This window comes from Pelecanus crispus, chromosome 8 (genome assembly GCF_030463565.1).
Source record: "Pelecanus crispus isolate bPelCri1 chromosome 8, bPelCri1.pri, whole genome shotgun sequence".
Taxonomy (NCBI): Eukaryota; Metazoa; Chordata; class Aves; order Pelecaniformes; family Pelecanidae; genus Pelecanus; species Pelecanus crispus.
Genome location: NC_134650.1, coordinates 24934008 through 24949303, shown reverse-complemented (window position 1 = coordinate 24949303; position 15296 = coordinate 24934008). Strand labels below are relative to the sequence as shown.

General features: G+C 58.5%; 2 protein-coding genes across 2 annotated transcripts; both read left to right on the top strand.

Moving 5' to 3' along the window:
- Positions 1-31: 31 nt before the first annotated feature.
- Positions 32-4724, top strand: USB1 (U6 snRNA biogenesis phosphodiesterase 1). Its single transcript, XM_075715366.1, has 7 exons — positions 32-123; positions 234-385; positions 581-764; positions 1260-1313; positions 2487-2592; positions 4031-4114; positions 4410-4724. The coding sequence occupies exons 1-7, from the start codon at positions 32-34 to the stop codon at positions 4512-4514; spliced, it is 777 nt and encodes a 258-aa protein (XP_075571481.1). The 3' UTR covers positions 4515-4724.
- Positions 4725-6842: 2118 nt separating this feature from the next.
- Positions 6843-11482, top strand: MMP15 (matrix metallopeptidase 15). Its single transcript, XM_075715080.1, has 10 exons — positions 6843-6974; positions 8165-8313; positions 8567-8689; positions 8799-9106; positions 9336-9497; positions 9617-9840; positions 9983-10121; positions 10364-10514; positions 10634-10749; positions 10981-11482. The coding sequence occupies exons 1-10, from the start codon at positions 6843-6845 to the stop codon at positions 11430-11432; spliced, it is 1956 nt and encodes a 651-aa protein (XP_075571195.1). The 3' UTR covers positions 11433-11482.
- Positions 11483-15296: the final 3814 nt, after the last annotated feature.

The following is a 15296-nucleotide window of genomic DNA, read 5'->3' as shown; positions in this document are numbered from 1 at the left end:
CCCGGCGGGCGCCGGCAAGGCCGGGCCAGCCATGAGGACGGCGCTGGTGGGGTACAGCAGCTCGGAGGAGGAGGAGGAAGGCGGGCGCCGGGGCGGCAGCGCGCAGGACCCCCCTCAGGCCAGGTGGGTGCGGTGGGACGGGCCCTTCGCGCGAGGGGGCGGCGGGAGCGAGCGAGGCCGGGTGAGGAACGTGTGGTCTTCCTGCTCCTCATGCTCCTCCCTGGTCTCTGCAGCGCCGGCCGTCTCCGCCTGCCCGTCCCCGCCGGCCTGCCGGGCGATCCGGAGCCGGAGGAGGCCGTTAGTGACGACAGCTCCCGGCACGGCGGCCGCATTCGCGGCTTCCCCCACGAGCGAGGCAGCTGGGCCACCCACGTCTACCTGCCCTGTAGGTAACGGCGGGCCGGGACGGGACCGGGAGGGGAGGGTGGGACGGAGCCCAGCTGGGTGAGGCCCGAAGAGCCTCCAGCGTCAGCCGGTGAGTGGTGGGGACGGGAGCCGTGGGGGACCTGCCTGTCCCCCCGTGGGGTGCTGCAGCCGATGCTCCAGGGACGGACCGGGCTCTGACCGTGCTGCCCCGCAGACAGTGTCCAGGAGGAATTCCTGGAGCTGCTGGAACTCCTGGTCTCCCGCGCTCGCACCTACGTCTCCTCGCTGGCTGCTATGGAGGAGTTCCACCTCAGCCTCTCACAGTGTGTGGTGCTGCGGTACCACTGGATAGACCCCTTTGTCCACTCCCTCAAGGAGCGCCTGGCCTCCTTCAACAGGTAGGGATGGCAGAGCCCCGGAAGAGCACTCCTCACACCCTTCCCTCTCCCTTGGGGTCTCTGTTTCACCAGCGTCCGCACCCTAAGTCACCTCTGGGAGCTGGTGCTGCATTAGTAAAACCCTGAGGAGTTTTCCTCTCTGCCTCGGGATCTAGCACCAGCCAAGTCAGGTTTTGGCTTTCAAGGATGAGGCCGGAGCTGTGCCATCCCATAAGCCACAGGTGGTTTCATTGCTTACATCTGGTTCAGGCACCTGCTGAGCATCAGCTGCTTCAGGCTTCTGTCACCGTCCGAGCTTTGGAGGGCTTGAATCCAGGGGGGAGTGGATTAATTTGAGCCCAGAAAGGTTCTGCTTGCACTGATTCGGTCCAATCATGACATGTATTTGCCTTTATCTTTCCACAGCTTGGTAGAAATCCTGTCCCCTTCCCATCTTCCTTTTTTTTCTTTTCTTTTTTTTTCCTATTAGCTGAAACAGGATCTTTCTTATTTCAGGTTCTTCTGTGTGGCTGACCAAGTGAAGGTTTACACCAACCAGAACAAAACCAGGTGAGCGAGCAGTGGGGCAGCCTGCCTGCCTGGGGGTAATGCTGGGCAAGGTGCTGGGTGGACGGGAAGCCTCACCCTGCCTGTCCCACAGTGACTGGGCTGAGCCATGTGATAGGGCTGTATGTGATCACCTTGTCTCCAGAGGTTTCACACCTTTCCCCAGCCACTTGCACAAATTTTTAGCTTCAGTGCTGATTCTCTGCAAGCTGTTGGTCTTGTTAGAGGTGGTTCAACTTCAGACTGCAAGATTCCAGTCTGCTGAAGAGATCCGTTTACAACATGATCTGAGGCAGGCCTTTCTGCTGGGGTTAGATTCATGCTATGGTTTCACAGCAGCTGAAGGAGGCAGCTGCATTCACTGCCATCTCCCATCTGTTTTGTTCTGTGGTTTTGCAAACCCTCGTGTCAGCATGAGCAGCCTAGGGCAAGCAGAGCCAGGGGCCACCTCTTTCGGCAGCAATGCCAGTCGTGAAATTGTAGTGCAGGTCTTCCAAGAGCTGGAGAGAAATAGCTTAGACGGTGCTAATTCTCCTGGGTGTCAGCTCAGAAGCCCGATTCCAACTGAATGCAATTAAGTGGTTTAAATGTCAAAGCAAAGGTGATTAAAGTTGTAAAAAGTTGCTGAATCTAGCAGGAGTGGCAGCCCACGATAGTCATGGGCGAGGTGAAGTGGATCCTGGCTGAGACTTAGTCTTCCCCTCCCCTTCTGGAGTCTAGAAGGCGACATCCAGACAGTCCTTGAGGAGGTACCTCTTTGTCACGGCTCTCCAGCTTGGTACTTCCGTTCCCCACTTCCTCTCCCACCATAAAACCCCTCCGGCAACTTCCGCTTTTTCAACGCAGCTCCTGCACAGCGCCACTCTGCTGACATACCCATCGAGTGCATCTTTTGCCTAGAAAATGAGTTTTCATGTCTCAAAAGGTGCTCAGTTAATCTAGTAAATCTACATGGTATATCATCCAGTCCTGCTTCTCCCTGCTACCATGTCTTCATTTCTGGTTTTCTGCAGAAGATGTTTGGTGTCCTTTAATGCTTAAACCTAGCATTCCTCAAATTATCTTTTGTTAGGGGGTAGGGAATTTGCCCAGTAGGAATGTAGGGCTAAGTATGCTTATGTCTGTGCTTTCTGCAGCATGAAAGCCTGCTTGCTGACTCTCCTTGTCTTTCTTTAGGACCTTTATTGGCTTGGAGGTCTCTGCTGGGCATTTCCAGCTGCTGGAGCTGGTTTCGGAGGTGGACAGAGTTCTGGAGGAATTTGACCTTCCCACGTTCTACAAGGTGAGGGGTCTCCTACTTACTTCCCTGTTGGTCCAGAGATGCTGGCTGGTTCCTTGTGAGAGGTCCGTGAAATGTTCACCCCAAATAAACAGGGAGGTTAGACTTTGAAATGGTCTCCTCTGGGCTGGTCAGTGATGGTCATACTTAACACCCTGAACATGACCTTGTTGAGAATGGGACTAGTGCAAGTCTATAGCTTCTGTATCACATCCTGTTGTCGTGGTTTAAGCCAGCAGGCAGCTAAACACCATACAGCTGTTTGTGCACTACCTGCCCCCCTCAGTGGGATGGGGGAGAGAATTGGGAAGAAAAAAAGTAAGATTCATGGGTTGAGATAAAGACAGTTTAATAGGACAGAAAAGGAAGGGGAAAAATAAATAATAATAATGATAAAAGAATATACAAAATAAATGATGCACAATAATTGATGCACAATGCAATTGCTCACCACCCACCCGCCCAGCCAGTTCCCACCAGTGGCCCCCGGCCAACTTTCTCCTAGGTTATATACTGAGCATGATGCCATATGGTATGGAATATCCCTTTGGCCAGTTTGGGTCAGCTGTCCTGGCTGTGCTCCCTCCCAGCTTCTTGTGCACCTCCAGCCTTCTCAGTTGGTAGCGCATGAGAAGCTGAAAAGTCCTTGAGTAGTGTAAACACTACTGAGCAACAACTAAAACATCAGTGTGTTATCAACATTATTCTCATACTAAACCCAAAACACAGCACTATATCAGCTGCTAGGAAGAAAATTAACTCTATCCCAGCCAAAAACAGGACACCTGTGTAGTAGAGTAAGGATGTTAACTGTCTGGTCGCCTCTTGAGAATTGGGTTTCCCGGGCAAAGGGCCAGACCATACATCATGGTCGCTGCCCCGCTGTGCATGGAAGCAGGATTGTCCTAGGATAGAATGGGCTTAGGGTGAGCACTGTGGGACTGAGGAGAATGCTTGTGCCTCTTCCTTGGGCAGTTCCCTGCAGCATCGATCCAGCTGCTTTGCTTGGTGCTAGCTTTGGGGACAGGTTTTGGATTTTGAAGGGCTAAACCCTGATTTCTCTGTCTCCACGGCTGAGCAGGGAGCTCTTGTGGGTTATTCAGAAGTGACCCACCTACCTGCTCCAGGACAGTCTGTGAGGGGTTCTCTGTCCAGTTGGAAGATCTTCTGCAGTTGACCACAGTGGGGCTGGGAACCAGGCAGCCTTGCCCACTGGTGTCCAAAAAGGCTGGGGTGGGGAGTCTGGGACTCATCTCGCCTGCAGCACTGTCCATATCAGCTTTGCAGCTGTTGAGCTGGTAGAGAGGGCTCCCAGCTTTGGGATCCTCCTACCTCTGTGATCCCAGGCAGGGCAGCATCACACCAGATCTCCCACTGTGGGTTCGTGCATTGAGCAAAGCCTCCTTTAGCCCTCACAATCTGATCCCTGTTTTGTCTTCAGGAACCATCATTCCATATCAGCTTGGCCTGGTGCGTCGGGGACCTGTCTGGAAGGCTGGAAGGGCAGTGTCTGCGGGAGCTCCAGGTGTGTCCCCACTCAGTGTGGAGAGCCCAGGAAGAGCAGAGCTGGTATCCAGCCATGTCTCCCTGCCGACGGCAGAGAGTGGGAAATTCTCTTCGCTGAGCAAGACAAACTTCACTGGGTTGAAAGAAGAGAAGCTTTTGGGGGGGGGGAGTGAGTTAAATCACCCTCCAGAGGGAAGTCAGAGGCTTCCAGCCACAAGCGGCCTTGTCTCTGACTTGGTTCAGAGAGGGAGCTGCTGACTTCTTCCTCTGGCAGATCCACCCTCCTGGTACTGACTCCTGCATCTGTTTTCTAGGACATTGTGGATGGGTTTGAGGACTCGGCGCTCCTGCTGCGTGTCCAATGGGAGCAAATCCGCTGCAAGTCGGGGAACAAGTGCTTCTCCTTCCCCTTGAAGTAGGGGCCGGTGGGGCTGTGCATTTCAGCGCCTCGAAGACCCTGATGTTCAAACAAGGACTGTTCTCCAGTGCAGCTCTGAGTGGTGAGGGCTGTCACGCACCTCCCATGCTCTTTGCCTTCTCAGCATCTCTGGGGTGTTTGTGGCCTCAGGTTGGGCTACTTCCAAATTTGAGTTGCTGGCTGAAGAAATGTGTGTTTGTAGCAGATTTCTTTCTTGCTGCTGTATGTGCTGCAGTCAGCACCAGTGGTTCCAGCCATCCCATGGTCACTAATTTTCCTGATTTTTTTAAAAAAAGAAAAAAATCTTTATAAAAGCCATCAATGCCTTATGGGAAGGAGGAAGAAGGTAGCGTGAGAAGCTATTGCTAAAGGGAGAGTGTCTTGCACGGTTGGAAATAGCACTGCCTGACTGTCAGGAGGCTCTGAGCATGCTTTGAGTAGCAAGAGGCAAGGCTATGGAGCTGGACTCTCTCACCAGGGCATCTCCCTACTGTAAGCCAGCTTGGACAAGTTCCTGGGTCGTGTTCTGTGTCCCTCTCACACTGCTGCTGCATCTATAGAGAAATTTCAGTATCTGATCCTTTTGCCAAGGCACAAAAGACTAAATCTGGAAGGGAGAAGTTGGAAACCCCTTGTGTTTCAGTGCTCCAGGCTGGGTCTAAAAAAAGAGCTTTGGTTTAAGATTGTGCGTGCCATAAGCCCAGGACCTTTTTGGTGGGCTGCTTCTCCTGAGAAGCTTGCTGCCATGTGTGGGTGAGCCCAAGAGAGGGCAGTGTCAGCTTTTGCCTGAGCTGGAAGGGCAGCGCCCACGGGTGAGGCAAGGAGTGGCAGCTCCTGCCCAGGCTCCATGCTTTTTCCCCGAGGGAACAGCACACCCAGTGCCATGATGACCTTGGGGACGCCGGGCTGGACTTTGTCCCTTGGGAGAAGCTGCGTTTTAATCCTTTTGTTCCTGCGGGGTGTTCAGCTGCAGCCTTTCAGGTATTTGGAGCAGGATGCCAATGTGCTGCCCTGAATCTTTTATTCCACGTCTGTCTGATGAAAGACTGTGGGACTTCTGAGCAGTAAAAATCTGTCTCCTCGTGTCATAAAATTGTTTCTGTGGTATATTTCAGCTGTTCCCTTTCAGACATGCCCAGCTCCTACAGACTTCAGACGAGGTGATGCCTGCAAGTGCTTCTGTGAGCTTGGTGCTGTGCTGCCTGTCCTGGCGCACGAGAGAGCTTGGGGGCTTTGTGCCTGTGGGAGCACCTCAGCACAGGTCATGATGTCTGCCAACACCTGTATGATAGCCGGTTTTCAAAATCCTTAACAAAATGCTGTTAAGTCTGTAGCCAGTTAGTTTCTGGTATATCTGCACGATAAGGCATGTGATTACACCCCAAGTTTTCTTTTGAGGAAGGGAAAACAAAACATAGATATATTTAGCTCCTGGGGACTTCCAGTGAAACTGGCTCTGGGATAACCAGTTTCTCCATAGTCTGAGACCAGCAGTGCCAGGTTAATGCTCAGACAGTGGCCCTACTCCTCCCTGGCAGGGCACATCGCCCTGTTTTGTAACTCTGGCAGGTGTCAGGGACTCCACTCCTGGCTTTAGGGATGGGGGAAAGAGCCAGCCTCGGTGGCAGGGCTGTGGGGACAAAGTCCGGGGATGAGCAGCTACCGACGCAGCCCGAGGTGGTGGGTGTGAGTGGGCAGGTGTGGCAGGCAGGGTGTGCACGGGGGCAGGCAGGGCCTGCTCTGGCTGCCTGTGTGTGCCGGGCCGTGGCTCTGGCTGTGCACACCCGTGTGAGCAGGTGTCGGGGGGAGTGTGTGTGCGTGCGTGTGTCGGTGTGCTTGCGTGTGTCGGTGTGCGTGTGTGGGGGGGAGGAGGGATGTAGGGTGTGCGTGTGTGGGGGGGAGGAGGGATGTGGGGTGTGCGTGTGTGTGTGTCGGTGTGAGGGCGCCACGGCTCCGCCCCTCGTCGCCGCAACCCCGCCCCTCAGCCCGGCCCCGCCCCGCCCACTCCCCGCCGAGCCGAGCGGCGCTGCTGCTGCCGCGTCCGTCAGTCCCGCTTCGCTCCGCTGCTCCCGGTGCGCAGGGCAGGGGAGCCGAGCCGAGCCGGCCGCCTATGTGCCGTGCGCCGCTGGCCTGATCCCACGCACAAAGGCGGGCTGGGAGGCGGCGGGCCGCGCCTGGCAGCGCCGCCCATGCACCGTGCGCAGCCCCCCGCGGCGGCCCGGCCCCGGGCCATGAGGGCGGCGTAGCTCCGACACCGCCGCGCTCGGCCCGACCCGGCCCGGCGCGGCCCGGCGGCAGCCGCGAACCGGCGGCGGCGGCGCGGCCCGGTATGGCAGGAGGTCGCGGCGCCCCCTGCTGGGCGGGCGGGGCCCTGCGGGTGGGCGGGCGCCCCCAGCCGTTGCTGGTGCTGCTGGTGCTGCTGGTGGGGGCGGTGGCGGCGGGCGAGGATATCAACGCAGAGGTGAGCTGGGGGCGCGGGGCGCTGCTGGGGGGCCTCCCCTAGGACACTCTGCCTGCACTGCCTGCACCTGCGGCCGCTGGCGCTGCCTGCCGCGGCCCGCGCCCTGCCAAGGGCAGGCAGTGCGGGCAGGGAGCAGGCGGGGGCGGGGTCCGGCTCGCTCCCGGGGGGCGGCAGGCAGCAGCCGGCGGGGGAGAGGAAACGCTTTGTGCCCACGGGAGGTCGCGGCGGGGGAGGGGGTGAAAGGGCCTTTGATAAAGTCACTGCTTTGCCACCCTGCCTTAGGTGCGGGAGTGGTAAAAAAATTACTAAAAGATTAACAATTTTGCAAAATCAAAACATGAAACCAGTTTTTTTTTAAAAAATTAGAAAATGAAAAATGTTAGAAAATGAAAAAAATGAAAAGGAATTTAGAAAAAAGAAAAAGTTTTTTAAATTAAAAATTAAAACCCAAAAATTAGAAAATGAAAATTTAAAGGAAAAAAATTAAAATTAAAAAAATAAAATACAAAAATTAAAAGTAATAATTAAAAGGAAAAAAAAATTAAAGTAATTAAAAAAAAAAAGAGGTGGAAGCTGGTGCAGGAAGAGACCTGGCGCACCCCCTCATGCCCACTGCCCCTCTGCAGGGCCGGCAGCCACCCAGGGGCCACTTGTCCTTGCCCCCAGCCACTGCTGGGCACCCCGGGGGGCTGCTGACCTGCAGGACAGGAGCCCCTTTGTGGGTGGAGGCTGGGGTGGGGGTCCCGGGCTGCTGGCGGGTGGGGCTGGCCCCATGTCTGCCTGCAGCTCCCGGGGGACACCTCCAGAGGAAGATGGGGAGACAGGCAGCCCGCAGGCAGGCTGGCCCCATGCCACCTTCCTTCTCCCTGGGGTCAGGGTGGCCAACAGCCCCCTGAGATTGGAGGATCCCACGCTCTCTTTGTGGGGCAGGGCTGGGGCTCTGTTCACTGCCTCCCAAACGGCTGCCCGCGTGCTCTGGCTTGCCTGTGCTGCCTGCCCTGCCTGCCTGGGTATGGCATTTGCCCTTGGCAGCTGGCACAGACAGCCCATAGGGCTGGGGTGGCAGCGGGCAGTGGGCCAGATCCTGCCCTGCTGGGATCTCAAGGAGCTGCATCTCTCCAGGGAGCTCCAGGTTCCCCCATCAGGCTGTTCCCCACCCATGGCCCCACACTTGTCTCTCCCTGGCACAGGCATGGCTGAGGCTCTATGGCTACCTGCCACAGCCCAGCCGGCAGATGTCTACCATGCGCTCGGCTCAGACCTTCTCCTCGGCCCTCACTGAGATGCAGAAGTTTTATGGCATCACCGTCACTGGCGTCCTGGATGAGGAGACCAAGGCGTGAGTTTCCTCCATCTCCTCTTGCTCTAGCAGAAGGCAGCTCTGCTCCCTGGCTCTTTGGCTTTGCTTGCCAGCCCTGGAGCTCTGCCTGCATGTGGAAATATGGGTGCTATCTCCCATGAGAGCTGCATCTCCCCTTTTGGGGGCTGCACCCCTGCAGCCAGGACACCTCCCTCGCTGTCCACGGCTGCCGTAACCCCTCAGGGACCTTGGCTGCAGTGGGCTGAGCCCTGGCTTGATGCCCTCCTGGCAGGTGGATGAAACGTCCCCGCTGCGGGGTCCCGGACCAGTTTGGGGTGCAGATGAAGTCCAACATGCGGCGGAAGCGGTATGCGCTGACAGGGCGGCGCTGGAGCCAGAGCCATCTCACTTTCAGGTACCCAGCATCTCCAGGGCTTCCCACCCCCCAGCCCATGGAGAGCCATGGACCCCCTCAGGGAGCAAGTGCTGTCCCAGGCCATCCGCAGTGAGCTCTCTACCCCCAGCATCCAAAACTACACAGAGAAGCTGGGTCGGTACCACTCGTATGAGGCTGTCCGCCGAGCTTTCCGGGTGTGGGAGCAAGCCACACCGCTGGTTTTCCGGGAGGTGCCCTACGAGGACATCCGGCAGAAGCGGAAGAAGGAGGCCGACATCATGGTGCTCTTCGCCTCTGGCTTTCATGGAGACAGCTCCCCCTTTGACGGCATCGGGGGGTTTTTGGCTCATGCCTATTTTCCTGGTCCTGGCATGGGGGGGGACACGCATTTTGACTCGGATGAGCCCTGGACCCTGGAGAACACAGATGTGTCTGGTGAGTTGAGGGTGAAGGAGGTCGTGAAGGCAACCAGAGGAGCCTGGTGGGCCCCTGGGTTTGAAAGCAGGGGAATGCACTGGCATGGGCAGGAGTGGCAGGGAGAGCAGCTCCACCATGGGTGATGCAGGCAGCTCCCACCGGAGCACCCTTATTGCAGGGTGTTGGGGCCAAGGACCCACCCCATGTGTCATGTCCCCTGTCTTGTTGATGGTCCCTTTCCCTGCAGGGAACAACCTTTTCTTGGTGGCCGTGCATGAGCTGGGGCACTCTCTGGGCTTGGAGCACTCCAGCAACCCCAGCGCTATCATGGCCCCTTTCTACCAGTGGATGGACACGGAGAACTTCCAGCTGCCCGAGGATGACCTCAGGGGCATCCAGCAGCTGTACGGTGAGGAGCTGGGTGGGGGATCAGCCCAGAGGTGGGATGCTGGGCACGTGCGTGGGGAAACAGGCACAGGTGCTGCTGGTCTGAATCACCCCATCCCTTCTCTCGCCCACCCGATCCAGGTACCGTGGACGGGCACCCTCAGCCCACCAAGCCTTTGCCAACTGTGACACCCCAGAGACCTGGCAGGCCAGACCAGAGACCCCCTAAACTGCCCCCCCCAGGGAAACCGGAGCGACCCCCCAAACCTGGCAGCCCAGACCGACCTGACCAGTATGGCCCTGACATCTGTGATGGGAACTTTGATACGGTGGCGGTGCTGCGTGGGGAGATGTTTGTATTCAAGGTACCTGCCGGGATTCCCTCCTGCCCCTTCCCTGGGGATGTGGTGGGTCCCTGGGTGGGAGGATCCCCCAGTGAAATGCCTGGCACTGCGACTGTGTCCCTGTGTCCCCCGCATCCTCTACCAACACCCTGTTTCCCATCAGGGCCGGTGGTTCTGGAGGGTCCGGCACAACCGGGTGCTGGACAACTACCCCATGCCCATTGGGCACTTCTGGCGGGGCCTCCCTGGGGAAATCGATGCCGCCTACGAGAGGCATGATGGGAGGTTTGTCTTCTTTAAAGGTGAGCAGGGAAGCTGGGTGGGAGGGCCAAGTTGCAGGGGGGACCCCAGTGCCCCCCCAAGCTCCTGAGAGCTGGTTGGCTTCATTCCATCCTGATCTACCTCCCCAGCCAGGGCTGCTGCCTGATCCCAAAGGGACGGGATGGCTGCAGGCATTGTACCCCCATCCCTATCCACATATGCACCTGCTGCAACAGCTGGGCATTGCCACCTCACCCCTCTTCTCCATCTCCTCCCCCTCCAGGTGACCAGTACTGGCTCTTCCGAGAAGCCAACCTGGAGCCCGGGTACCCGCAGCCCCTGGTCACCTACGGGCAGGGCATCCCCTATGACAGCATCGACACAGCCATCTGGTGGGAACCCACAGGGCACACCTTCTTCTTCCGTGGGGACAGGTGAGTGGCTCTGGGGTCCTCCTCCCTGCTCTGCCACCTCCTGGCCCCTGGCAGGGGTGGGCATGGTGGGTGGTGGAGACGCCCGTGCTCCTCACCTGCTCACCACATCCCTTCCCCAGATACTGGCGCTTTAATGAAGACACCCGCTTGGTGGACCCTGGGTACCCGAAGCCCATCTCTGTCTGGGTGGGCATCCCTCCCTCACCCAAGGGTGCCTTCCTCAGCCCAGATGCCTGTAAGTAGAGGAGAAGAGGGCTGGGTGGTGGTGGGGAACCAGAGGGGATGGGGTCACCCCTCTGGTTGCTTGGCCACATGGGATGGAGGCCGGGAGGGTGCCTGGGAGTTAGTGGTGAAGCCCTTTCTGAAGGGTTTCACTGGTCCTGGAGCAAAACCTGCTGTCCTGGGTACCTGCAGGGGTGCCCAGGTTATGGGGTGCTTCCATTGCCTCCATCTTCTCCCTCCCCAGCCTCCACCTACTTCTACAGAGGTACAAAGTACTGGAAATTCGACAACGAGCGGCTCAAGACGGAGCCAGGTTATCCCAAATCCATCCTACGGGACTTTATGGGCTGTCACACAGAGCTGGTCCCGGACCCCCATCCCCGCTGGCCTGATGGGGACCAACCCCCCTTCAACCCTGATGAGGACGGGCAGGTTGAAGGTGAGGAGGAGGAGGAGGAGGAGGAGGAGGAAGATGAGGAGGATTACGGCGAGGGTGACCACCAGCCGGGCAGGGATGTGGACGTGGTGGTGCAGATTGACGAGTACACGCGCACCATGAGCGTCATCATGGTGCTGGTGCTGCTGGTGCTGCTGCTCTGCATCCTTGGGCTCATCTATGTCATCGTCCAGATGCAGCGGAAGGGTGCGCCCCGAATGCTCTTGTACTGCAAGCGCTCCTTGCAGGAGTGGGTCTGACCCTGTTTCCCTCCCCAAACTGCCCTCACCACCATGGTGCTAATGATGGACCTGAGCCCCCCTCCTCTTGTCCCTCCCCATCGCCTTGATCCCTCTTGCCCCATTGTTGCTTGATGACTCCAGCCTCAGAAAAGGGGGAATGCCCACCCCACCCCCGCCCCCAGCCCCTCCAGAGCAGCCAGGCTGGGACCAGAGTATGGTGGTGGTGGGGGGGTGGAAGGGAGGGGGTGGGAGGACGTCCAGACCCTGCCTGCTTCCCAGCACCTGCCCCCTCCCTGCCCTGGCTGTGACCCTCAGGTTGCCACCCATCGTGTCGCACCCGCCTCTCCCAAGGGGGCCCAGTGGGGTGCCTTCCTCCCGCGTGAACCTGCTGAGCTGTGCCTGTGCCACATGGGGTGGTGAGCAGGTTGGGGGCTGCTCATGAGTGCTGTGACCTGGCAGGTCTCAGCTGCTGGCATCTATAATGGCAGGGAGGCGCAAGGGGAAGGGAAGGCCAAGCTCACAGCCATGTATCCTGTTGAATCGCGGGGATACAGGGATTTGGTGCCTAAAGATAACACGATGGGGGAGACACCACCTTTGCAACGCCCCCTGTGGGCTCAGCTCAGCCCAGACCCTGCCGCTACTGGGGTGAAGCCCTTGGGGGGACACAGTCCCATGGGCGGGGCAGTGGGCACAGCCGCCTTGTACGTGTATTAAATGGGTTGGGTGCGTAGAGGGCCGTGGTGGTGTTCTTTCTGCAGTGGGATGGGAGCAGGAGCCACGCGGGCTGTCCTGTGTGAGGTTTGGCAGACTTTGTGGTAATGGGGGTTTGCCCATGGGTGCTACCCTGCCTGGTGCCTAGGGGGGCTGGGTGCCATGCCGGGGGAGGTGGGGAAGGGGCCAGCATGGCTGGTGGTGTCCCCGCAGTGGCCCCTGCCTGGGGGCAACCATTTTCAGGGCGCGGGGGCAGCAAAAGCAATGCCCCCCCAGCCTCCAGCAGCAGACAGAGCTGCCTTTCACCAGCTCCCACGGCAGCAGTGATGGCCTCGCCGGGAACACAGCATGCCTTGTTCTCCCCTGGCCAGGACCGTGCTCCAGCCCTGGGGTGGCCACCTCCCTTCCCCAGTCAGGGGCCAGTGGCCGCGGCAGCTGGGGGACAGTGCATGGTCCCTCCTGGAGCTGGTTTACTGGGTGCTTCCGCTCCCTGTCCCCATGTGGCCCCAGCATGTTTCCTGGGGGGAAGGGGGTGGCCATATCCTGTCTCTGCTGCTGTCTGGGCAGAGGAAAGCAGGAGTCGTCATCAACTGCTGCAGAGATGGGGGAAATAGTAGTGGGAAAGATTAGAGCTGGGGGGGGTAGGAAATTGGCTTAATCCAGGGAAAAATGTTGCTCAGCCTTTAATGGGAAGGAAAATCAAACCAGAGAGGGCGGCAGAGGCAGCATGCGGTGGTGGTGGAGATAGCAGCTTCCCTGCCTTTACTGGTGATGCTCATTAGGGTGGCGAGCCAGGACTGGGTTTGCTCAGGAGCCACAGGTGCAGCCTGGGCAGCCTCAGGGTGCACAGCAGAGGCCTGGCACAGTTAATACACTGGTGGGGAGGCAGGCCATGCGGGGCAGGGGATTGTGTGGATCTGACCCATCCCTGTGGAGATGACCCTATGGAGTTGCGGGGGCAAGGGGGTGTCTCTCTGTGGGACTGGACTCACGGGACCAGCACCCAGACAGCATGCATGCCCTGTTTCCCCACAGGGCTGGTGGCTCTGACACAGGCCTTGGTGCAGGGAGTGTTAACCTGCCCCGACCTGCTTCCTGCTCCTTGGGGCTCCAGCTGTCCCTCTGCCCCCATCCCCACTCTGCCAGCCCTGGCGGGAGGGGATCCCCCCTTCATGGGTGGAGATGAAACCTTTGTGCGTGCCCCCCCCCTCCGCCATCTTTCCCCCTCCCCAGGACCCAGAGCTGCTGGCTAAGTGCCCAAGACTCATCTGCAGGCACTTCCTGGCACTAAATTACCCCTAGCTGCCCCACCACTTGTCTGCCACTAATTGCTTTAAAAGGGAAGGACTGATGCTGGCTCTTGTCCCGCTTTCCTGGGGCTGCCAGTGCTGGGGGTGGGGGGGACCCCATGGCCTGGGCCACCTGTCTCCTGCCCTGGCCTCCATCCCTGCCCACGCTGGGCAACGATTCCCAGCCATTATCTGATTCCCTGGGAAACACACTTGGTTTAGACTCAGCATATCACTGCAGCCAAGCAAGAAGCCAAAATTGGGGGACAGAAAAACCCTGAAGAAGTGTGTGTGTGTGAGAAACCCAACAACCTCTTCAAGTGGCTCCGAGCTGTTGTATTCCATCAGCCAGGCCGTGCTGGGTCACATTCCTTGGCTTTTAACTCCTTTCAGTTTGTTTTTGATCATTTCACCCAGATTTGTGCTTGCATGGGTCCTCTGTGGGAGGACCCACAGCTCTGCTGGATCAGGAGCCCTGCTGCAGGGCAGCCCAGCACCCCAGCCTGCCCCAAACCAGGGCCAAAATGGCACAGGGAGCTATCAAAAGGCATGAACCTGGCCAAAAGACAAGGCAAGAGGAAAGTGTGGCTGGGATTTGCCGCTCTCCACCCCCACAAAGGCAGCTTCAGAGACAGGCACAGATGCATTTCCCACGGCAGATGCATTTCCCACACTAGATGCGCTTCACATGGTAGATGCATTTCCGACAACAGAGTTATTTCCCACGTCAGCTGTGTTTCCCCTCTCTCCTGGGGGTGCTGAGGGCTCAGTGGGATGCAGGGGTGGGGACCCCAAAGCCTGGTACGTGGAGAGATGCCTGGCTCACAGGAAAGGCCAGCTGAGCCAGCCAACAATGCCCAGGGCCAGAGGCTTGCAGCAGCCTCTTCCCGGGGTGCCCTGCCATGGCAGGGGCTCCTTGCTGATTCAGGGTGGGACAATTGCCCAGGGGGAATTAGCAGCGCTGGGAGCAGAGGCCCAGGCTACCCAGGTTCAGTGAGCTGGGACATCACGTCCCACCCTCTCCCGCTTCTCCCCGGATGCTGCAGCAGAGCTGGTGCCAGGAGCCTGGGGCCATCTGGAAACACTCATGGACAGAAGCAAGGGACCCCATCAGACAAAGCCCAGCATTTCAGCAGGGCTCTTTGCTGGAGGGTCCCGCTCTGCCCTTCATGCCCACAGCAGGGTTGGCTCAATGTCTGGCCACCCACAGATGAAAGACCCTAGGAAGGGCAGGGATGTGCCTGCTGCAAGGGACAGGGCTTTTGGTGGCTCAGGGGAGCGCAAGTTCTGCTCAGCCTGGCCCTGGCAGGCACCAGGCAGCTCTGCCAGGATCCACCCCCACCAGGCAACTCCCAGCTTCCCAGAAATAGGCTGGAGAAGCCTGACCTGGAAAAGACCCCACGAGTTCAGCATCCTCCAGGCCCTGCTGTGCCAGGGCAGTGCTGGCTGCTGCGGGATGGGGCTCCACACACTGCTGGAGTGTTGATGGTGTCCCTGGTGACCAGGGATGGCAGGGGCTTTCTCTGCCTGCTTGGCACCATCACAGGAGAAACTGTGCTTCCTCCGCTTCCTCTGCAAGCCAGGGCATGATCCCCTGTGCACCACTGAGGAGAAGAGCCGGAAAGCAGAGAGGAAGCCAGGATCAGCAGAGGAAGAACTGGGGCCAGGATATGCCGAGCAGCAACCAGCCAGCCTCAAGGCTGGAGGAAAAAATGCTGGGGCGGAGGGAAGAGCTGCAGGGCCCTGGGAGGTGTTCAACCTGCTGCCTGTGCACACTGCAGGCAGGACAGAGGCTCTGGGTGCTGTCTGGGCAGGGGTCAGTGCCAGCACAGCCCTGCTGTGGGTGAGATGCACCACACTGAGCTTGGCATACGTGTGT

Bases quoted from the DNA above. Each gene is read 5' to 3' on its own strand.
- USB1 (XM_075715366.1), top strand. From the start codon at position 32: ATGAGGACGGCGCTGGTGGGGTACAGCAGCTCGGAGGAGGAGGAGGAA. The intron at 765-1,259 runs GTAGGGATGGCA...TTCTTATTTCAG, and splicing joins CGCCTGGCCTCCTTCAACAG to GTTCTTCTGTGTGGCTGACC. The intron at 2,593-4,030 runs GTGAGGGGTCTC...TTTTGTCTTCAG, and splicing joins ACCTTCCCACGTTCTACAAG to GAACCATCATTCCATATCAG.
- MMP15 (XM_075715080.1), top strand. From the start codon at position 6,843: ATGGCAGGAGGTCGCGGCGCCCCCTGCTGGGCGGGCGGGGCCCTGCGG. The intron at 10,122-10,363 runs GTGAGCAGGGAA...CTCCCCCTCCAG, and splicing joins GAGGTTTGTCTTCTTTAAAG to GTGACCAGTACTGGCTCTTC. The intron at 10,750-10,980 runs GTAAGTAGAGGA...CTCCCTCCCCAG, and splicing joins CTTCCTCAGCCCAGATGCCT to CCTCCACCTACTTCTACAGA.